This window comes from Budorcas taxicolor, chromosome 8 (genome assembly GCF_023091745.1).
Source record: "Budorcas taxicolor isolate Tak-1 chromosome 8, Takin1.1, whole genome shotgun sequence".
Taxonomy (NCBI): domain Eukaryota; kingdom Metazoa; phylum Chordata; class Mammalia; order Artiodactyla; family Bovidae; genus Budorcas; species Budorcas taxicolor.
This window is the reverse complement of record NC_068917.1, coordinates 65,267,810-65,290,605: the sequence shown is the minus strand read 5'-3', so window position 1 is coordinate 65,290,605 and position 22,796 is coordinate 65,267,810. Positions and strand designations below refer to the sequence as shown.

At 43.7% G+C, this 22,796-nt stretch overlaps 1 protein-coding gene across 1 annotated transcript in view; it reads right to left on the bottom strand.

The window, feature by feature from the left end:
- LOC128052071 (stimulated by retinoic acid gene 6 protein-like) overlaps window positions 1-22,796 on the bottom strand; it is a 28,247-nt gene that overhangs the window by 3,954 nt on the left and 1,497 nt on the right. Inside the window, exons 3-14 of the mRNA XM_052644535.1 lie at window positions 22,009-22,106; window positions 20,774-20,904; window positions 16,644-16,764; window positions 15,047-15,092; window positions 12,529-12,657; window positions 11,314-11,384; window positions 8,921-9,032; window positions 5,854-6,001; window positions 3,579-3,654; window positions 1,223-1,304; window positions 833-881; window positions 273-390 (exon numbers count right to left, since the gene is read on the bottom strand). Of these exons, the coding sequence (XP_052500495.1) occupies window positions 273-390; window positions 833-881; window positions 1,223-1,304; window positions 3,579-3,654; window positions 5,854-6,001; window positions 8,921-9,032; window positions 11,314-11,384; window positions 12,529-12,657; window positions 15,047-15,092; window positions 16,644-16,764; window positions 20,774-20,904; window positions 22,009-22,106 (1,181 nt within the window). The remainder of the gene's footprint in view (window positions 1-272; window positions 391-832; window positions 882-1,222; window positions 1,305-3,578; window positions 3,655-5,853; window positions 6,002-8,920; window positions 9,033-11,313; window positions 11,385-12,528; window positions 12,658-15,046; window positions 15,093-16,643; window positions 16,765-20,773; window positions 20,905-22,008; window positions 22,107-22,796) is intronic.

The window sequence follows — 22,796 nt, the reverse complement described above, 5'->3', positions numbered from 1 at the left end:
TGTCCTTTCTCTCACTTTACCTGCCTGAACCTCAGTCTTCCCAGCAATACAATGGACACACATATACCTCCCACAGACACAATTGTGAGGACCCAGCTGAACAGTACAAGTGGAAACATTTTATAAACTGTGAGTCTCCCATCACAGTGACAGCATGGGTCCAGGGCCTGGTGAGAGCCCAGCAGGGAAGGGGCATTTTGAACAGCAGCTTGGAAGGCCCAGGAGGAGCTCCCAGGCCCTGGGCAATGTCAGGAAGCCCACCCAGCACTTACATCCCGATGCCTAGTCCTCGGAGCATCTCCAGCGCCTGATGGTGGATGATGGGAAGCACCAGGCTGTACATGATTGCCAGGCCACACAGGCTCTGCATCACATGAATGATGAGGTATCCTGTGGGCCAAGGGAGCCAGTGGTCACTAAAGGCCCTTCAGCATCCAGTCACACAAGTCCCTCCCTCCAGCCCTCCCCACCACTCTTGCTTATGCTGTTTCTTCTGCCTGGCATGACCACCAACCTTCTGCTCACCCTGCCAGGTCAGTTCAAATGTCAAATCCATTAGAAAGGCTTGGCTCCCTGCCCTAGGTGTGGAGAGCCACTTCCTCCCCTGGGTCACCATCACCCTTAGCATACACGCCCCATGGGCACAGGACAGCTGGTAATGATGACCGATATGAATGTGTACTTCTCACTCCTTGCTGACCTTCCTGTAGGTCCCTTGAGGAAGAGCTGGGGCTGCTTCTGCCCTGTGTCCCTCCTCCCTGCCCACAGCCGGGACTCTGCAGGTGCCCAGGGAATGTGTGTCAAATTGAATGGGTCACGTAATGGCACTTACCCCACAGAATATAGGCTATCTGCCAGCCAGAGTACCTTGCAATGGCCACCTGAGATTTATATAGAAAAAAAGGTCTGAGAGGAGAGACACCTTGATGACCTCTAACACATCTGTCCAGCATCCCTATCTCATTTGAGGGTCACCCACCAAGCTACCAAGGCAGGTGTCATGAATGTCCTCATTTTACAGATGAAGCCAGATGGGGACAGTGGCGGTCCCAAGTCACCCAGCAGCAGAACATACTAAAATTGAGGGCTCTGGACCACCCCACCCCACCCCACCCCACCTCCCTGAGCCCAGGGCTCTTCCTTCCCCAGCACGCCAACCCTGTCTGAGGTGCAGGACAGCAGGCTCTAGCCTGGGAGCAGAGAGAGACTGCTGCGGACTTACCACACTCTCAGATGAGGAAGGATTATGAAACTTCAGAGGAAGAAAGTGTTTATCCCCTGCCCACAACCTCTTGATGTGCTTTCTAGAGAGAGAGAGGGAGATCAGTAATGCTCATCACCCGGGCTCCTTACGCACTTAGAGCTCAACAGATGTAAATAGAAAGGCTTGTGGAGGGAGATGGCAGGCAGCTCAGCTCCCCCGTATTGACCACAGCTCTTGAAATGGTTCTAATCAGTCTTTAAATATTTTTAAAATACTTTTTAAAAGTTGAGATACAGTTGACATATTAACATAACATCATTTCAGGTGTACAATATAGTTGATATTTGTATATATTGTGAAATGATGATAATGTCTTGTTAACATCTGTCACTGCACACAGTTACAAAAAATTTTTCCTTGTGATGAGAACTTTTAATCTACTCTCTCAGCAACTTTCAAATATTCACTATTTTAAAACTATAGTCAACGGTTCAAGGCAGGGCTTGGATGGAGAGCTGGGGCCTCTTTGTGCCAGGAGAGTCTTAACTTAGATGCCATCTGCAAGAGACTCAGTCTTTGGGCAGCCAGATGGGGAGGATGAAAAGACAGGATGCTCTGGAGGGGTGAGAATTGGCCCTGGGCTTCCAGTGAGTGAGTGAGTGACTGTGAATTAGAGACTGAGACAGACAGTGAGAGAGAGAGGCAGAGACAAAGGCTGAGAAATGGAGAGAAAGAGAAGCAGTAGATACCTAAATTCAACTTCTATCGGCATGCAAATGCTGACTCCATACTGAAGGCCATCCCCTTCTCCTGCATTGCTGTTCTTGAGACTGATGCACCTGGTCCCCTTGACCCAACCTCCTGTGGGGTCCCCTTGAGCCAGATTCACCTGCTGGGAACCCACTGTGGTTAGTTCCAGAGAGCAGGGCAGGTCTGACACCCAGCAGAGACACGAAGTGTACAAGAAATGATAAGGTTAGAAGAGGCCAGAAGACATGGTCATATGCTAACAGACTGGCTAAAGAACTGCGGTGCTGGAGAAGACTTCTGAGAGTCCCTTGGACAGCAAAGAGATCAAACCAGTCAATCCTAAAGGAAATCAACGCTGACTATTCATTGGAAGAACTGATGCTGAAGTTGAAGCCACCTGTAAAGAGCTGACTCATTGGAAAAGACCCTGATACTAGGAAAGATTGAGGGAAGGAGGAGAAGGGGCCAACAGAGGATGAGATGGTTGGATAGCACCATCAACTCAATGGACGTAAATTTGAGCAAACTCCGGGAGATGGTAATGGACAGGGAAGCCTGGCCAGCCACAGTCCTTGGAGTTGCAAAGGACTTAGCAAGTGAATAACAACAACAAAGTTATTTTGTTGAGTCTTGCCTGCCGGAAAAGTTGACTTAAAGCTCAACATTCAGAAAACGAAGATCATGGCATCCAGCCCCATCACTTCATGGGAAATAGATGGGGAAACAGTGGAAACAGTGTCAGACTTTATTTTGGGGGGCTCCAAAATCACTGCAGTTCATGACTGAAGCCATAAAATTAAAAGACGCTTACTCCTTGGAAGAAAAGTTATGACCAACCTAGACAGCATATTCAAAAGCAGAGACATTACTTTGCCGACTAAGGTCTGTCTAGTCAAGGCTATGGTTTTTCCTGTGGTCATGTATGGGTGTGAGAGTTGGACTGTGAAGAAAGCTGAGTGCTGAAGAATTGATACTTTTGAACTGTGGTGTTGGAAAAGACTCTTGAGAGACCCTTGGACTGCAAGGAGATCTAGCCAGTCCATTCTGAAGGAGATCAGCCTGGGATTTCTTTGGAAGGAATGATGCTAAAGCTGAAACTCCAGTACTTTGGCCACCTCATGCGAAGAATTGACTCATTGGAAAAGACTCTGATGCTGGGAGGGGTTGGGGGCAGGAGGAGAAGGGGAAGACCGAGCATGAGATGGCTGGATGGCATCACTGACTCAATGGACGTGAGTTTGAGTGATCTCCAGGAGTTGGTGATGGACAGGGAGGCCTGGCGTGCTGCAGTTCATGGGGTCACAAAAAGTCAGACATGACTGAGCAACTGAACTGAACTGAACTGCCTGCTCAGCAGTGAACATGGCGATGAAAGTACTGCTTAGGGTTTTGCTGAAGACCAAAAGAAAACTCTAATCACAATGTCAAATTGATAGTGGAAGCTCAAATCAAGCTATTTTGTTTGTTTTTGTCTTTTACCAATAGGTGTGGTTGTCCCCAAACCCTGTGTACACTGCCGTTGCCAATTTAGGAACGACTGGCACTGCTTGGGAATTCTGAGAAAAAAATCTGTCAGCCAATTTCCTGCTTGAAGATACACAAATGCCTCCCAGAACCCCCTTACCTGTAACAAGCCAAGATGTGGAACAGGTAGCTCACACATGTAAGGGAGGCAGGCAAAATGGTCACCACCCAGACTTCTGAAATAGAAGAGGTGACACAAGCGACCTCAGAAGATGAACCAGAAATAATTTTTAAAATGCAGAAAGTCACAACAGAAAAGTTGGGCAAAATGTATTTCCTTTAATATACCTCTTGGGCAAATTAAGTTCTGCTTATTTCTGTTTCATTTTAGCTATCTGCCCTCAATATCCTTTATTTCCTGTGTGTTTATAAACTTTTCCTTTGGTATTAATATTTTACATCTACAATGCATAATAGAAACAGAAAATTATAGAATGTACACATGGTAGGTAGCCTCCAGCCTTGTAAAACATCATTTATACTCAAACTTCTAATCACCACTTTTGGGGGAGGGGGTTATCCACCCCCAGTTCACAGCCACCACATGCAACAGTAACTGAAATGAAGGTCTTGACTATTCCATTCATTCACCTTTTAGTAAGTTTTTAATATTTCGTATCCAACTTGCTTTCAGAATGACTCTGGGTGCTTGTGAGAGAGGGATGGAGGAAGACAGAAGGAAGTAAAAGCTTCTGTACAAGCGGATTCTCAGTAGGTGCAGAAAAAGCATTTGAAAGAATCCAATACCTCTTTATAATTAAAATCACTGAATAAACTAGAAATGGAAGGGCATTTCCTCAATTGGATAAAAAGCATCTGTAAAACCCCCACAGCTGATATCATACTTAATTGTGAAAAACTGCTTTCCCCTTAGGTTCAAGAATGAGAAAATCAGTCTCTGCTCTCGCCAATTATATCCAACGTTGTACTGAAGGGTCTAGTCAGGGCAATTAGGCAAGAAAATGCAGCTAGACTGCAAAAGAAGACATAAAACTATCTCTATTCACCAATGACATGTTCTTAGGTATAGAAAATCCTAGGGAATAAGCAAACAAAAGTAAAATGATTAATAAATGAGCGTGTAAATTTGTAAGGCACAAGACCAATATATAAAAATCAATTCATCACTGTACCTAGCGATGTGTAATCTGAAAAATTGCATTTGAAATAGTATCACAAAGAATAAAATACTTACAACTTATACACTGAAAACTACAAAAGATTATTGAAATTAAAGACCTAAATTAATGGAAAAACATATCACTTTTATATATAGGATTTTCTATGTGAACATGACAATACTCTTAAATTGACCTACAAATTCAAACCAATCCTCCAAAACTTCCAAAGCCACTTCTATATGAATTGACAAGCTAATCCTAAAATTCATATAAAAATGAAGGGACCCAGAATAGGCTATACAATCTTGAAAAAGAAGAACAAAATTGCATGACTCATATTTCTTGATTTCAATCTTACTATAAATCTACAGTAATAAGACTGTGGTATTTCTGTAAAGATAGACAAATAGTTGAATGGAATAAACTGAGAATCCGTAAGTAAATCCCCATTGTCAATAAATTTTCAGCAGGTATGAAAAGTATTCATTGTCTTGACAGTTTAATGGGGAAGAAATATGCCTTCAATAAATATGTGTCCCTCCACCCAAAAGGATTCATGTGTTGAAATTCTAACCCACGATGTGATGGTATTTGGAGATGGAGCCTTTGGGAGGTGATTAGATTGTGAGGGTGCAGCCCTCATGATGGAATTAGTGCCCTTAAAAGAAGAGACATGAGGGAGTTTGCTTCCTCTCCCTATTCTCCACCCAGTATGTGACGACACAAAGAGAAGGTGCCCATGTGCAAGTCAGGAAGCAGCTCTCCCAAGACACCAGATCTGCTAGCACCTTCAACTTCCCAGTCTCCAGAACTGTGAGAAATAAGCGTTGGTTGTTTATACCACACAGTCTATAGTAACTTGTTACAGTAACCTGAACTAAGCAGAAATTAAATTTGAATGATATGAGTGAACTTTTCATATAATAATAAAGTCAAAACCTACTATTTTATCTTTTCCAAAGTGAAAAATATATGATTTTAGTTGTTTCCACTGACACCAAAAAAAGATAAGCTATTTAAGATGAGAACATTCTCAAGGCATGTTCAATGCAGCCCCAAATAAGTTATAATAAAATGGCCTGTGTCTTGACCCCTTTTTCCTTCAAGTCAATCCAGGGAGGCATAGAATAAGTGAAACACAGATAAATGAAGACTAGCAGCAATAGTTACTATAGGTGTGCACCCACCACCAGTCACAAGTCCCTCCCTGTTCCATATAGAAGTGGCAGGAACAAAGGTGGAATATGGTTTTACCTTTGGTGATGTTAATCAGCTCTTTCACCTGCAGGAGGACTTGGGTCCCTGTCTGGTTCATGGAGGTGATGTAGCTCTCCAATTCCCCTTCAAACACATCCAGCTCATCTCTCACATACACGAACACGCAGAACTCAATAACAATGAACTGAGGACACAGAGTAAGTATTTCAAGGTCTCACCTGAGTCCAGCTCATTAAATGAAAACATGGGGGGTCATTCTTTGGTTTTGAGGTCAAAACTCTTTGAAGCTCGAAATTCAACTGAAATAGACTCTAGACACTTGCTTTACTGACATGAATGGGACTGTGACTCCTTTGGAAACAGGATTCAGCCCAAACTCTCTTCTTCACAAAATAGCATACAAGAGTAAATCCCAAAAGGGCTCAAGAAACTCTTCAGACATTAATTCAATCAGAGTGACATGAATGCCTAACTTTGAATAAGGGGTGACTTTATGGACAATTCCAGACATTTCTCACTGTTCTCCTTCTTGCATTTTGGCAATGACCAAATTGGAGGAGGTGCTGCTTCCTGTATGCATGTCATGCTTGCTCCTCTCCTATCACCCTGCCATCCTGCCATCCTGCCCCTGAACATCACGCCATTGCTTCTGCAGTTCCTGGTGCCATTTTACTTCATCAGCTGAATCCTGTGTATCTCTGCATGTGGAGCTCAAATGCTACTATCATCAGGCAGCTTCCCTACCCAGAGTAATTCACTAAATTTCTAGAACACTTTCACCTTTTCTTTTCCTCTGTTTAGATGGCAGTACTGCATACCATATCTTATCTTCTTCTCTTAGACCATGGGCTACTCCCACACCAAGAGCTGCTGAATCAGCCCTCTTTTCTCTTCCAGGTCTTAACAAGGCACTTGGTAGGGAGTAGATGCCTAATAAAGATTTAACGAACACAAAAACATCAAGTGATTTACTCACTGCTGCAGAGAACTCTAGTTAGTGGTCCATTAAAATCCATTCTTCCCTTCTTTGGGCACAAGGCTGGACTACATTTCCCAGCATCCCTTAGTTAGGTATGGCCACATGACAAGGACCTCACCAATGGAAAAAGAGTGGAAGGAACGTGTGCTGGGTCCGCATGGCCTTTGAAGCCTCCCATATGCATTTCTCCACATACTTTCTCCTTCTGCTGACTGGATGCAGAGGGTGAGGATTCTCAGGGATGATGAAGGTACACAGTGGAGAAACTAGTTACGGGACAACATAAAAGACCGCTTCCTCCCAAACCTGAACACCCACTCAACATTGTTAAGCAGGGAGGGGGGGGAAATATATATGTATATGTATATGTATATATATATATACACACACACACATACACATACAGTGTTTTCACTGAAGTCTGGGGGTTTATGCAGTACCTCATCATAACCTTATGATGTTAAGTCACTTCAGTCATGTCCGATTCTGTGCGGCCCCGTAGACGGCAGCCCACCAGGCTCCCCCATCCCTGGGATTCTCCAGGCAAGAACACTGGAGTGGGTTACCATCTCCTTCTCCAATGCATGAAAGTGAAAAGTGAAAGTGAAGTCGCTCAGTTGTGTCCGACTCTTCGCAACCCCATGGACTGCAGCCTACCAGGCTCCTTGGTCCATGGGATTTTCCAGGCAAGAGTACTGGAGTGGGGTGCCATTGCCTTCTCTGCATCATAACCTAATACATTCACCTAAAAGTTATCACAAGACTAGTTCATATAGGTATCATCCTCATACATTTAAAATGAACAGAAGACAATTTGGCCATTTTTGTCTCTCCACTTTGACCCTGCTTTTGACTTGGACATTTTACCTCACTTAGCTCTGACCACATGAAATGCTTTGATTTTGTACTTTATTGATTTCTTGTTTTCAGTTTCATAAGTTTCTGCTCTACTTTTTATTATAATCCATCTATTTTTCTACTTACTTTGTATTTAATGTGCTCTTTTTTGTTTGTTTCCTAATGTGAAAGCTTAGATGATTGATTTTAGATTTTTCTTCGTTTCTAATATATACATTCAATGCTACAAATTTCTTTTTAACCACTGCTTTTGCTGGGCTTCCCTGGTGGCTCAGCAGTAAAGAATCCACTGGCTAATGCAGGAGACCCATGTTCAGTTCCTGCGTTGGGAAGATCCCCTGGAGAAGGAAATAGCAACCCACTCCAGTCTTGTCTGAGAAATCCCATGGACAGAGGAGCCTCGCAGGCTACAGTCCTGGAGTCACAAGAGTCAGACATGACTGAGCAATTTAACAACAATAACAACAACAACGGCTTTTGCCACCTGCCACAAATTTTGATAACTTGTGTTCTCCTTTTTCAAAATATTTCTAACTTGCCTTGATTTTTTTCTTTTGCTCATATGTTATTTAAAAGTGTGTTGCTTTGATATCTACTCCTGGGGGATTTTCCGGTTATCTTTCTGTTATTGGTTTTTAATTTAATTCCATTTTGATTTGAGAGCAGACATTATGTGATTTTATTCTTTTACATTTATTAAATGTGTTTGATGGTTCAAGATATAGTCTATCTTGTTGAATTTTCCATTTATTCTTGAGAAGAATATGCATTCTGCTGTTGTTGATGAAGTAATGTTTGGATTTCCAAAATATCCAATTGATTGATGGCATCAACTACAATTCAGATTTTCTTACTTTGGCACTGGTTGCCATGGGGTTTCTGCTCCATTCTGCCATGATCTTGTCTGTCTCTTCAATTTTAGGGGCAAAGCTTTGCCCCATGACCTCCCTGCTCTTAGAGAGCTAAGAAGAGCTGTTGATTCTTCAGTTTGTTCAGATTTGTACTTGTTTCTAAGATGGAGTGGCATTTTGCAAGCTCTTTACAAGTGGAATTGTCAACCAGAAGTCTCTATAAATAATTCAATTATATTTATTACTAATATTCACTACATGAGTAAAAGTGTCCTTAGAGTCAAAATGGTGGGGTCAAAGAACTGTACTTCTTTGATTTACAGATACCCAGTTTTGACCCAGCTTTTAAAGAACAACCCTATCCTATCCCCACCCCATTTATACAATACAAAGGGATTTACTTAGCTCTACTTACAAGGTACAGGCAGATGAAAGCCAACACAATGGTTCCAATCATCCTGCTTGGGAACTGAAAGTAGGGGTCCCACTCATATATCCTGGTTTGGAACCAAGACTTATTTCTTTCTCTGTGAATGAATAAACATCAAGAGAAGATGGGTTGTGATTGGTAAACAAATGCCTGATTCTTCTGAAAATAATGGCATTTCCTCTTGATCTTAGAGTTTAGTGAAGAGAAAGGGCACTGGAAGATTCCACAGTTGTCATCCTCCCCTTATTCTTCAGAACAGAGACTTTTATTCGGTACAGCAATTTACTAGATAAAAGGCTATAGTTCTTGACCTTTCTTACAGCTAAGAGTGACCAAGACTAAACAGGCCAATGAGACATGAACAGAGGTGTGGGTGGGACTTGGAGAGGCTGGTCAGATGGAAGTGACACAGCTGGGAGGGCTTCCTTTGTCATTACTCATTTCTCGTGCCTGCCATTTGAAGGGCAGACATGGTGGCTGGTCCAGGTTGGAGCTCCAGCATCTATTCTGGACCAGCCTCCATGATAGCAACCCACTAAGTTATCAGAGGAGAAAGACAGATCATGGGTAAACTGCCATGATGGGCAGTCCAGGGTAAGTATAGACTGCCTGCTTCCAGAATTCTTTTATATGAGAAAGAAATAAATCTCTCTCTTGTTCGTGCCATGATTTTTTTCATTTTCTGCTACATGTTGCCAACTATATTTCTAACCAAAGAATTAACTTTGTAACTGTGTGACCCTGAATTAGACATATGCCTTCTCTGGGAAATATCTCCTTGTATACAGCGGCAGTGGCAGGGGTAGTTAACCTGAATGATCACTGAAGATAGGTGCTTTTTCCTGGCCAAGAGCTATGTCATCTTATATTGGTAACAGCACCTCAGTTCTTCCCTGGGTCTATACTCTTCCCTACCAGCAGTCCTGGCGGCTAAGTGAGGCTGAATCACTTCTTAGGTCCAGTGGTGAACATGTGACCCCGGTTTGCATGCATGCATGCTAAGTCACTTCAGTCAAATCTAACTCTGGAACCCCATGGACTGTAGCCCACCAGGCTCCCCTGTCCATGGGATTCTCCAGGCAAGAATACTGGAGTGGGTTGCTGTGCCCTCCTTCAGGGGATCTTCCTGGCCCAGGGATTGAACCTGGGTCTTTTATGTCTCCTACATTTGCAGGCAGGCTCCTTACCACTGGTGCTACCTGGGAAGCTCCTGACTCTGGTTTAACAATCTGTTTACTCCAATCACCTACACATAGTAATTGTTTCTGGTATGGCATGTGGTCCAACTTGATCCAATGAAACACATTCATGGGAATTTTGTTAGAATTACTTAGAAGAAAACACTCTTTTCTGTGAGCTTAAGCCAGAAGGGTAAAAGCTTAGAGATTCTGGTCTCTTGATTAAGGTGAAAGAGAAGAGTGAAAAGCTGGCTTAAAACTCAATATTCAAAAAATGAAGATCAAGTCCCATCACTCCATGGCAAATAGATGGGGAAAAAGTGGAAATAGTGACAGATTTTATTTTCTTGGGCTCCAAAATCACTATAGATGGTGATTGCAGCCATGAAATTAAAAGACACTTCCTCTTTGAAATAAAAGCTTTGACAAAACAAAACAGAGTATTAAAAAGCAGAAATATCATTCTGCCAACAAAGGACCATATAGCCAAGCTATGGTTTTTCTAGTAGTCATGTGTGGATGTGAGAGTTGGATCATAAAGAAGGCTGAGCGCTGAAGAATTCATGCTTTTGAACTGTGGTGTTGGAGAATACTCTTGAGAGTCCCTTGGACTGCAAGGAGATCAAACCAGTCAATCCTAAAGGAGATCAGTCCTGAATATTCATCGGAAGGACTGATGCTGAAGTGGAAGCTCCAATACTTTGGCCACCTGATATGAAGAGCCAACTCACTGGAAAAGACCCTGATGCTGGGAAAAATTGAGGGCAGGAGAAGGGGATGACAGAGGATGAGATGGTTGGATGGCATCAACAGCTCAACAGACATGAGTTTGAGTAAGCTCCTGAAGGTAGTAAAGGACAGGGAAGCCTGGCGTGCTGCAGTCCGTGGGGGTCACAAAGAGTCAGACATGACTATGACTGAACAATAAAAGCAGAGAAATGAGGCAAAGAGGCCTAGTTCTGATAACATCAATCAAACCCCTGGATCCATCTGTGTCTGAAACTGATGACCTCTAGACTTTTTAATTATGTAAGGCCATAACTTTTCTTTTTCTCTTTACACCTATTTGAATTGAGTTTCTGTTATTAACAAACAAGTGGCCCCTAAAATAGTGCTGTTCCAGTCATCTCCAGGTGTCTGACATGTCAGAATTCATCAATATTTGTGCAAACACAGCGGGGCAAATAGAACTGTGCTTACTGAAGGGGGCACTTCCTCAGGAGCTGCTTGACGTGCTCTGCCTGGTGAACTTCCAGGAAAGGTTTTTCTTCCTGTGAGAAAAGAAAGAGGTTGATACTTTGGCTCAGAAAGTCTTATTAGAGTTTTTGTCTCTCTGAAGGACTGTTGCCTTCAGGCCAGGATTTGGGATAAAACTTGGCTATTTTCAACTGAACCATTCCCAGACACCTGTCATTTATTGAAGAGACAATAGTGTCCCATTTCCTGTTTACCTAATACTTGCTTTCAAGAAATGCTAGAGGCCTGACCTTCCCTGACTCTTCTGTTTCCTGTTTATAGCAGCTTTTGTTTTGTGAAGTTGATTTCCTTCTGAGATTTGGTGATTTCTCATCATAGTTCAAAATACTATTTTAGGAATGAAATGCTCCACATCCCAGCGTTTTATTTTTTATGAAAAGAACTCTCTCTTGCTTATTTCAGCAACATAATAATAGTAAGGGACTTCTATACCACACTTTCAACAATGGATAGATAATCCAGTCAGAAAATCAATAAGGTAACAACGGACTTGAACAACGCTATAGACCAAATGGAGCACGCACACACTTACAGAACATTCCGTATAACACCAACAGAATACATATTCTTTTCACAAACATTTTCTAGGCTTGAGCACATGTCTGGCCACAAACAAGACTTAAATTTAAGAAGATTGTAATCATACCAGGCATAATTTCTGACCACAAAAAGGTGGACACTAATAATAGGAGGAAAATTCACAAACAGTACATTCTTGAGCAACCAATGGATCAAATAAAAAAGTCAAAAGGGAAATTAAAAATTACCTTGAAGCACATGAAAATAGAAATGCAACATATAAAAACTTATGGGATGCAGCAAAAGCAGTTCTAAGAGGAACTGCTTGGCAGGTATTTATAACAGTAAATACCTACATGAAGAAAAGAAGAAAGATCTCATATAAACAACCTAACTTTTTACCTCAAGGGACTAGAAGAAGGAGCACAAGGGGTAAGATAGAGCCTCAATGACCAAACTCTCTGGGTTCCAGTTCTGTCTCTGCTACAGACTAGCTATTGACCTTGGGCAATGCAATCGATGTCTCCAGGTCCAAGTTTCCTAATACAGAGAGGGAAAAGTAATAGTAGTACCTACCTCACAGGGCTGTTAGGGAAACAGCCTGCCAGGGCACACATGGTATTTTTACTTAGTACTCACCATCTGGAGCTCCCAGCCCAGGTGGACCCTCAGAGATTTGACAAATATGTGCAGGAAGCGGCCCAGCAGGAAGGCTAGGCAGAGCAACGAGGGCCAGTAGAACATGACAGTCTCGTAATTCCCCACGAACTGCAACAGAAGCAGAGCAGGGGGCAGGGGCTCTAGAGAGGGCTGGGCTAGGCCACTGGGGAGGCTGTGCACAGGAATCTGCCTGTCCCAGCCTGCTCCCACCGGGGCCCACTCTCTCAGAGCTTGGAGGTCAGCAGCCAATCCCCTCCCACCCCACCCCCCACCCCGCAAACCCAATTCATCAGAACAAGCAGCAGATTTGGAGTCCAGCAGCCCTGGACTTGAGTCTTAGGCCCCCACTTAATTTTCTACAAAGGGTTTCCATGGGTTTTTTTCTGATTGCATATCTTTTTGGTGGCATGGCATGGCTTGCAGGGATCTTAGTTCCCCAAAGGGATTGAACCTGTGCCCCCTACAGTGCAAGCACAGAGCCCTAACCACAGGACTGCCAGGGAATTCCCCTGATTACGTATTAAATGTTCCTTTTGGAAAACACACACGAGAGAGAGGAAGGGTGAGAGGGGGGGAAAAAGAGACAGAGACAGAAAGATAAAGGGGAGGAAGAAGGAGGGGCGCGGAGCAGAAGAGGGAGCGGGAAAAGAAGAAAAGGAAGGAAAGAAGGGAGGAAGGGCCTGTGAGTGTCATCATGCTGGGAGCATCACAAGCTCCCCAAAGTAACAGGTCTCTCAGAATGGTGCTCATAGTTTTTATGTTATTAGCTTCATTTTGATAAAAACATTTTTTTCACTCTTTTAAGATAAATAATATTGTTACTTATCTTTCATAATTTATAGGTTAGTTTCCTTTTTTTTATGTTTCCAGAGTATTCTTCCCACCCTTGGGAAATCAGAGTTTTGATGCAGGGATGTTAGGGCGGGGTTAGACACATTCTGAGATGCAGGGGCTGATGTCTTCATCTTCCAATGTATGCTTATATCTGAGACTTAGTCTTTGTAGTATTAATATTTCATTGTGTTTTTTAATTATCTATATCCATATAGCTATATCTGGGCTTCCCTGGTGGCTCAGATGGTAAAGAATCTGCCTGCAATGCAAGAGACCCAGGTTCAATCCCTGGGTTGGGAAGATCCCCGATGGCTACCCACTCCAGTATTCTGGCCCAGAGAATTCCATGGACAGAGGAGCCTGGTGAGCGACAGTCCATGGGGTCACAAAAAGTCAGACACGACTGAAGCGACTTAGCACATAGAACACAAATTTTATCTAAATTTCCCCTTAGAATTTGACATTTTAGACCCTTTCCAATGTCTCATTTTTATAAACAATGTCTCCATAAATACATTTGAAAACATGAGAACAGGTCTTCATTACTTCCTTAGTCTGGATTTCAGTCCCATGATTGTTAATTATTAAGTCATGTCAGCCCCTAGCCTTACTTTCCTATCAACGAACCGGGTATGAATGGCACTAACACACTGGCTGCCTCGTATCCTGGGAATTCTCCAGTTAGTGATGGGAATGAGCCTAGAACCATGCCTGACACATAGCAGTTCTCACTGTTAGAGATTCTGAGCACAGAAGTAAGACCCTGCTGTCTCATCCAATTAACCATGAACATTTTGAATTACAAGAGAACTTACAGAAGACTGAAAGTTCTCCAAGACTCCAAAGAAAGTACCTGTGCTCTGGAACCTCAGGCACTGTGAGCAATGGGAAGAAGGGCTTCTTTTGGGACAGAGATCCACCAGAATGCCCTCAATCCTGTGGCAGAGATGCAGAGGGAAGGTCTGACCTACACACCTCATTTTCTAATCTGGTTCCCCCAGACTCTCTTTGCCACACTCCTTAATCCTCCATAGTTACTAAAGCCCAGGAAAGGCTTTGGCAAGGCTCCCATGGGCTCCTGGCCCAGGTGGCCTCCTTAAACTCCTCTCACCCACCTAGTAAGCCTCCTGGCTGCAACATGATACCTCTCTTTCATCTTGCTTACTTTCCTGGGTATAGGGCTGAACAGATAAACCAGCTTCCTATAATTCTGGGGTAGACAATGCATAGCAAAGCAACAAAGGGTATATTGAGTCCATTGTCTCATTTTATAGACCAGAGAAACTGAGGCTACATACAGGAATGGAAAAAAAAAAGGAGCTTTGAAGTCAGCCAGATTTGGTCTTAACTCTCAAATCTATTGCTTCTCAAGAGTTACATAATATACTTGTGCCTCAGTTTCCTCACCTATAAAATGGGTTTGCTGAGAGCTTCCCTCCCTTGAGGGCCCACTATGGGCATCAACTATGAGTACATATCCTGTGAATGACACCTGATCAACACAAGATGCTCTGCTAATGGAGGCATCAGGAATGGCTCCAACTCCCTTGTGTCCACATGAGGAAGCTGGGGCCCAGAGTGGCAAAGCCTTGTCCCAGGTCACATAGCGAGCTGGCCATAGTGATAGGGCTAACTACTTAAATACAATTCAGTGGGGACTCACCTGCCCATGGGGACACTGTATGATGTAAAGGGTGGTGACCACAAACCTGCAGGACAGAAACAGGGTTGGAGTCCTGGGGTCCTTCCCAGCACAGCCCCTGTGAAAACAGCTCAGATTCCACCTGCCTGGAGGCCTCTCCCCATCCTTCTGGGAGGACTGGTTCCCAGGACTCCGTGTGCATCTCACCCAGATCAGGCACCTAGCTCATGCCTAGCTACCTGCACGCTACATTCATTTAATGCATCCTCACACAGTCCTGGAGTCCACAATAGCAGAGCAGGGAGACAGAGAGTTCTCCTCCTCTCTCCCTTCATCACTCGGGAGACTGAAGCCCAGAGAGGGAAAAGGATCCATCTAGAGTCACACTCAGAGCCAAGACCATGTCTCCCAACCCTGGGGCTGAGGCTTTTCCTGCCTGGCCTTGTCTGTAAACACCCCTCTGAGGAATAAGCCTCAAGGGTTCCCCCCAACTGGTCATGTTCAATCTTGGTGCCCATACTCCTACAGCACACAAGCTGCTAAATGCTTCTAGCCACCTTTTCCTCACCAGCTCAGAGGCTGTTAAGATGGTGTTACTCCATGTCTAACCCTTAATACCCTGTCTTCTAATTTTTTAAAATCAAGCCACTAATTAGCAAGCCATTTAACAAACTCTGGAATTGTAGCTATCAGGGTATCATTTGCTTGAGAGTTCCCTCCACTTGTTTTCACACAAGGTCCGGGACCCCCGCTCCACAGGAAATGCTGTGGGGTAAACAAGCCCACTAAGGGGGTTGCGGGCAATGAAATGAGCTTGAGGGCTGGAGAGTAGAAGTGTTCATGGGATTACTCAGCCAGAAATATTCTCCAGGGCCAGCTCTGTGCTGGTTCGGCATCAGAGCTGAGGGCACAGAGCTCAAGAGGAGGGTGAGAAAGTGCCCACGTCTAGGGGCGATGATACATAAAGGATGAGCATATGCCCATCACCGGGCCAAGGGGGGAGGACACTCCACACAGGGAAGAGCAACACGCAGACGGAGAGGCCAGAACGTACGGTCCGTGAGGGTCTGTTTTGTCTTCCAGTGTATTCCCTGGATCACAGTGGGATATTTGCTGAATGAAGAAGTGGATGGATGAAGAAATGAATTCAGGAGCCTTGCATGACTGGAGGTGTATGTTAGAGACCATCAGGCATGGAGAGACAGGGATAGGCCAGACTGCGATGGCCCCAAATACCCCGTTAAGGCCCCTGCACTTTCTCCTGGGCTCCCAGGGAAGTGACAACAGCAAGAAGTCACATCCAAATGGGAATCCTGCTTCTACCTGTGGGTCTACTGACGGCAGTTGACAGAAGTGAGTTTTTCTACAACCCTGACTTCTGGGAATATTCTAATCATGGGCAGGCTCTTGTGGAGCTGACAGAATGCAGATTGACCTTCTGAAGCCTCAAGTGCAGTCCCAAGGAGGGGCCACGGTGGGCCTGGGACCAATCATTCCACCCACCCACCCACCCACCCTGAGCCTCAGTTCTGGGCAAGGTGTCCTCTAAGAGAGTTCTCAGGAGTTTAGCCATGGCCAAACAAACTGTTGGGGGGGAGGCAGGCAGAGTCCATCTTACCAGACAAGAGAGTAGCTGAAGCCCAGGACGGAGCTGACCAGCCCGAACTCCGATGAGAGGCAGGCGAAAAAGGGGAAGTGGGACAGGCCAACTTCGATGCCGCCGATCAGAAGCACAAAGGCTGGGAGAGAAGGGCCAGAGACTGTGTGAGTTCCTCTTCTCACAAACTCAGGGGAGACTCAGGTCAGCTATGGGGCTTCATGTGACTTGCAGTCACAGATCTCAGGACTCAGGGAGATGAGTGAATAAGTCCCAGATTAGCCCAAGGAGGAATGCAGGGATGTCTGTCATGTATTCATGTTACAGAGCCTTCCTGGTACCTCTCCCATGCCAGGCACTGGGCTAACTATTGAGATGAAGACGACTTGGTCCCTGGCCTTCATTAGCTCACAGTATGATGGGCAGAAACAGACAACATAAATGAACAATCACTGCAAGTAGAGCGCCATAATGTATACCATAGCAACACAGAGAGCAGGGATGAGCTGTGTTTTAAAACGTCTTGTAAAGTATTATATTTATACACTGTACCCTTAAGGCAATGATAATATTAATGCTGTCACTGACTAGTCCTGAGACGATCTAACAAATCCAGTAAAATGTAAATGGGCAAGGTGTCCTTTCTAAGTGTCTGCTTTGGGCTGGGGCACAGAACAGGCATCAAGGATACAGGAGGAATAAACAAAGTTCTTGCTTTAAGATACTTACAATACAATAGAGAAGACAAGGAGGAAAGTAAGTGATGTGATATGTATGATAGTAGAGGCATATTCAGCGTGCTATGAGGGCAAGAAGAGGAAATCATGGACCTCACCTAGGGTCTGAGCATGAGGGAAGGCATCCTGGAGGTGATGACATTTAGCAAGGCCATTAAATATAAGAAGGAGTTTGTAGGATGGCGAGAAGGAGGAAAGTAAGGACATTCCTCACTCAAAGGATGGGAGATGGTTGGTTGGGGTGGTCCGTATTTCTGTGAACGTGAGTGGTGGAAGATGGGCAGGTAAGGGACAATATAAAAGGAATAACTGCTGTGAGGTTAGAAGCTGCAAGAGCATAATTTTTAAATTTACCCGAATTCACCCACCAGGAAAGCAGAGTGAATAAGATAGCAAAATCATAAGCCCACAAACATCTACAACAAATCTAAGTGACAAGACCCATTTGATATCAACATCAGATTAAGAGGAAGCAGACAGCAGACAATAGGGTCTTCGAAAGCCCAAGAACAGAACCAAAGTTGCCAACAGATATTCACAGGAAATTGAAGCTGAAATAACAGCAGAAAATGGGCAAGGTGCTGAAGGTCATGATTCACAGGTGAGAATCAGCAGACCTTGGTGTTAGTAAGTCTGAAGATGCTGGATCTATTTCAACCCATGAACTCACTATACTAAATATCCAAGTCCCCTCCCAGGACAAGTCCAGGGTGACAGAGAAACTGTTGGCAGTAGGAATTCAAAATGAAAAGAATAAGAACATTAGGAGCTGGGAAGTAGTGAGTCCAAACAAAAGTGGAGGTAAGAAGTCAACTCAGAAAACGTACGGTTATAATGAGGATACATATATAAAATCATTTTGTGAGAACAGAAGAGGGAACCCTTGAGCCGTGAAGCAAGAAACAATGTTCTGGCCCAGCCAGATGTTCAACATATTCGTTTTCAAGGAAACACAGGTCAAGACAACAGTCAGATAATACTTCACACCTACTCAAATGCCTGTATCTTTTAAAAATGAAAATAGCAAGTATTGGATAGGATGTGGAGAAATTAGAACCTTCACACCTTGCAGGTCAATGGAACCAAATGGAGAGCCCAGAAACAGACCCATACACATGTGTAGTCAATCAATTCTCAACAAAGCTGCAAAGGCAGTGTAATGGGCAAAGAGTAGGTTTTTGCAACAAAGAGTGTTGCAAATAAATGGATAGTCAAAGGCAAAAAAAAAAAAAAAGAGAGAAATTCATTCCACACCTTACACTATAAGCAAAAAATTAATATGTATTATAGACTTAAATGCAAGATAACATAAGACTAAAACCTCGAGAAAGAACAAATAAGAAAATCTAAGTGATCTTAGATTAGGCAAAGATTTCTTATATGATACCATAAAAAGAAAAATGAAAATATTAAACTTCCTCAAAATTGTAAATGGAAGCTCTTCAAAAGACACTGTCGATAGAATGAAAACACAAGTCACAGATTGGGTGAAAATACTTGCAATTCATACATCTGATAAAGCACTTATATACAGAGTATATTAAAAAGAAAACTCTCAAAACTCAACAATAAGAAAACAAAAAACACCCCAATTTTTTAAAGTAGGTGAATGATTGAACAGACAATTCATCAAAGAAGGTAGAGGGATAGCAAATAAGCATGAAAATATGCTAAACATCATTAGTCATTACAAAAGTGCAAATTAAAACCACAATAAGATACCACTACATGCTTCTTAGAATGGCTAAAATTAAAAAGACTGACCATGTGTTGTCAAAAACAAAGAGAAACTGAAACTCTCATACACTGAGGAAGGTAATCAAAACTGGAAAAAATCACTTTGAAAAATAGTCTGACAGTTTCTTTAAAAATATAATCTACTTCATGGTCTTAATAATCCAGACATCCACTCATAGGTATTTATCCAAGAAAAGTGGAAACATACAAGGACTTGTAATCCTTTTAGCAGCTCTATTTGTAATAGCCAAAAACTGAAAATAAATCAAATGTCTGTCAACTGGTGAATGGGTAAACAAACTGCGGTCTCTCCGTATAGTGGAACACTACTCAGAAATGAAAAAGGAATGATTTCTGATATATGCTAAACATGTATGGATCTCAAAATAATGATGCTGGAGGGTGAAAGAAAACAGATCACTCCCCTAAGGAGAGGGGGAAAGTGCATTACATGTGATTCCATTTATATAATTGCCTGAGGCTGGGGGTGATGACAAGATACAGGTGGGAAGAAGACAGTACAAAGGGGAAAAAGTTAACTCTGGGGTTCATCATGATGATTGTGGTAATGATTTCATAGATGCAAATATTTGCCATGGGCTTTCCAGGTGGCTGAGTGGTAAAGAATCCGCCTGCCAATGCAGGAGACTCAGGTTCAATCTCTGGATTGGGAAGATCCTCTGGAGAAGGAAATGGCAACCCCCTCCAGTATTCTTGCCTGAGAAATCCCATGGATAAAGGAGCCTGGTAGGCTGCAGTCCATGGGGTTGCAAAAGACATGACTGAGTGACCAAACAACAAATCTTAGCTTATATACCTCTAAGAGATACATCATTTTGGTTTTAATTTTCATCAAAAACTCTTAAAAACTAAGGAGATATTACATGTATAATATCATATAAGAAACGAATCACCAGTCTAGGTTCGATGCATGATACAGGATGCTTGGGGCTGGTGCATTGGGATGACCCAGAGGAATGGTATGGGGAGGGAGGTGGGAGGGGGGTTCAGGACTGGGAACACGTGTACACCTGTGGCAGATTCATGTTGATGTATGGCAAAACCAATACAATATTATAAAGTAAAAATAAAAATAATAATAATAATAATAAAATTTTAAAAAATTAAAAAAATAATAAGAATTTAAAAAATTTTAAAAAGAAGTAGAAATAAAAAACTAAGGAGATACTGTAGGCGTTTGCTCATAGAGGACTGGAACTCAGGAGAGAGAACTGAACAGGACAGGAGAGGTTTGGGAGTCATTAGATTAGGGATGATTGAACTGTCAGAGAGCCCAGGGCATGGGGAACAAAGAGGCCTCAGATCAATGGCCAGAGAAGTAAGCACAGTTCTTTGAGGAAGCATCTGAATGCTTACTGATAGCAAGAAGGCAGTCATAGCTATCACTCAGGAGAGATGTTTACTGCAGGTGACAGAGAAGCTACCTTCTGAGCCTTCTATGTCTAAAGAACCTCTGAATCTAACTGGGAGAAAACGCCTGCAAATGAGCTTTGAAACCCTGTGGGCTCAACATTGACCTTGGGTAAGTAATAAGCTGAAAAGAATGCTGACAGTCCACAAAGTGTGTCCCCTGACCCCAGAGAACCCCTGCCATGCGGTCTCTGAGCAAGAATTTCCATGGTGAAATTCCCAGCAGGTGTGAGGCAGCGCATGTACCTTGGGCCCACTGCGGGACCAGCAGGGGCTGGTAACCTTCTGAGAACAAGAACATGACCTTATTGGCTGTGGCCCCAAAGGCGACTCCATAGGACCATCGATTACTGAAAGTGCCCACGAAGTCCAGAGGTCTGTGAATAAGAGAAGCAAGTCATGAAGCCAGAAGTGACTCACTCCCACAGTTCATCTCCAAAGTTAACTGCCCCGCGCTGGGGAGGAATTATTGATTAGTGAATTATTCATTTCCTCGGTGGCTCAGCAGGAAAGAATCCGCTTGCAATGCAGGAGATGTGGGTTCTGGAAGATCCCCTGGAGAAGGAAATGGCAACCAACTCCAGTATTTTGGCCTGGGAAATCCCATGGACAGAAGAGCCTGGTGGGCTACAGTCCATGGGGTCATAAAAGAGTTGGACACGACTTAGAGACGAAACAACAACATATCCTGAGGCCCTCTGTGCTGATCTTGGGGCTAGATGTGGATTCAGGGTACTGACATGAGGGAGACAAAATCCTTGCCCTGGAGAAGTTCCAAGTCTGGGGAGCAAAAGCAAGGACGTCAGCAGCCATGACAGCAAGCAAAATGGGCAAGCGACTCACTTCTCTGAGCCTGAGCTTATTCATCCATCACATGAGGATAACCACCTCTACCTTGTTGGGGTTCATCAGAGTAATGTAGTTAAAGCAGATGGTTCAGCGCCTGGGTCACAGTCAGTGTGCAATAAATGTTAACTATATCACCAATATTATTATTACTTACAGGGTGATGAGGCAGAGATGTGAAAATTAGAACTCAAGGAAAAATGTGGTAAAGGCAGCAGAGATTCAGAATGGCAGAGCCAGAAAGGCCCTGAAATCTGCCTGGACCACCCAGCTCTCCTGGGACGTGGCTCATGCCTCCATCCCAACAAGGAAGCTTGCTGCCGCCAGTGACAGGGAACTCTCTCCCCTCTGCTTTCTGGAATAGCCATGGTGCTGAGCATGGGAAGGCCTTTCCCACAATGAGCTGAGCCTCCTTGAGATGTTTTAAGCATACCTGGGCAGCCCTGGGTGCTGAGGGCACAATGGCTTGGAACTGCATTCTGAATTCTCTGGGCAATGGGTGGGTTGGGGAATGGGGAGGGGCAAGGCTATTCTTGGTGGGGAGGTAACTAGGAGTTAGCCTGGCCTTACAAATGGTGTTGGTCCCAAACACAGAGTATCCCCAAGCTGTAGTTAGGAACCTTGGCTCAACTCACATGATCATTCCGAAGCGGTTCCGCAGAAGGTAAGTGTCATCTCTCTCTCTGTGTTGCTCTCTTCTTTGGAGAAAGGACAAGACCAAAATGATGAAAAACTACAGGAAGAGAAGATGAGTTTGGCATCAGGGAGTGTTCATCCTCAGACCCTCTGTGCTCTTACTGAAGGAGAGTGTGTGGGTGAGCAGGGCACTCAGAATGTCTAGGACTCAAACTCCAGACTCAGGGAGCTGGCTGTGTGCACCCCTAAGCTTCCAGAATGTTTTGTACTGAGCTTCCTTTTGTGTTGCCCTGAATGGATATGGGTTCAACTCTTTCTTTCCCACTCACTGGCTTGAAGGGAGACTTAACTTCTCTGAATCTCAGTGTCCTCTTCTGTAAAACAAACAAACAAACAGATAATTGTTAGGTGGCAAATCCTTCTTTGCTTTTTATACCTGTGATTCAGTCATCTCTCCGATACTTGATGCCCCTTTCCTGTTTTCCTTTTACTAGAAGTATCCCAAGAATTATCAACACTTGCCATCTCCATTTCCTGACCTCTCACTTGCTCTTCAACCCCCTAACCTGGCTTCTGCCACCATCATTCCACGGAAGCAGTGCTGGTCAAAGTCACTAATTACCACCTTGTTGCTCAACCCAAACGTAAACATTAAGCCAGGTCTGCTTGGCCTCTCAGCAGCATCACTGTTGACCTTTTCCTCCTCTTTGAAATACTCTCCTCTCTATGCTTCTGTCAGCCACACTTTTCTGGTTTTCTTTCAGTACTTCTCAGTCTCCTTTGCTGG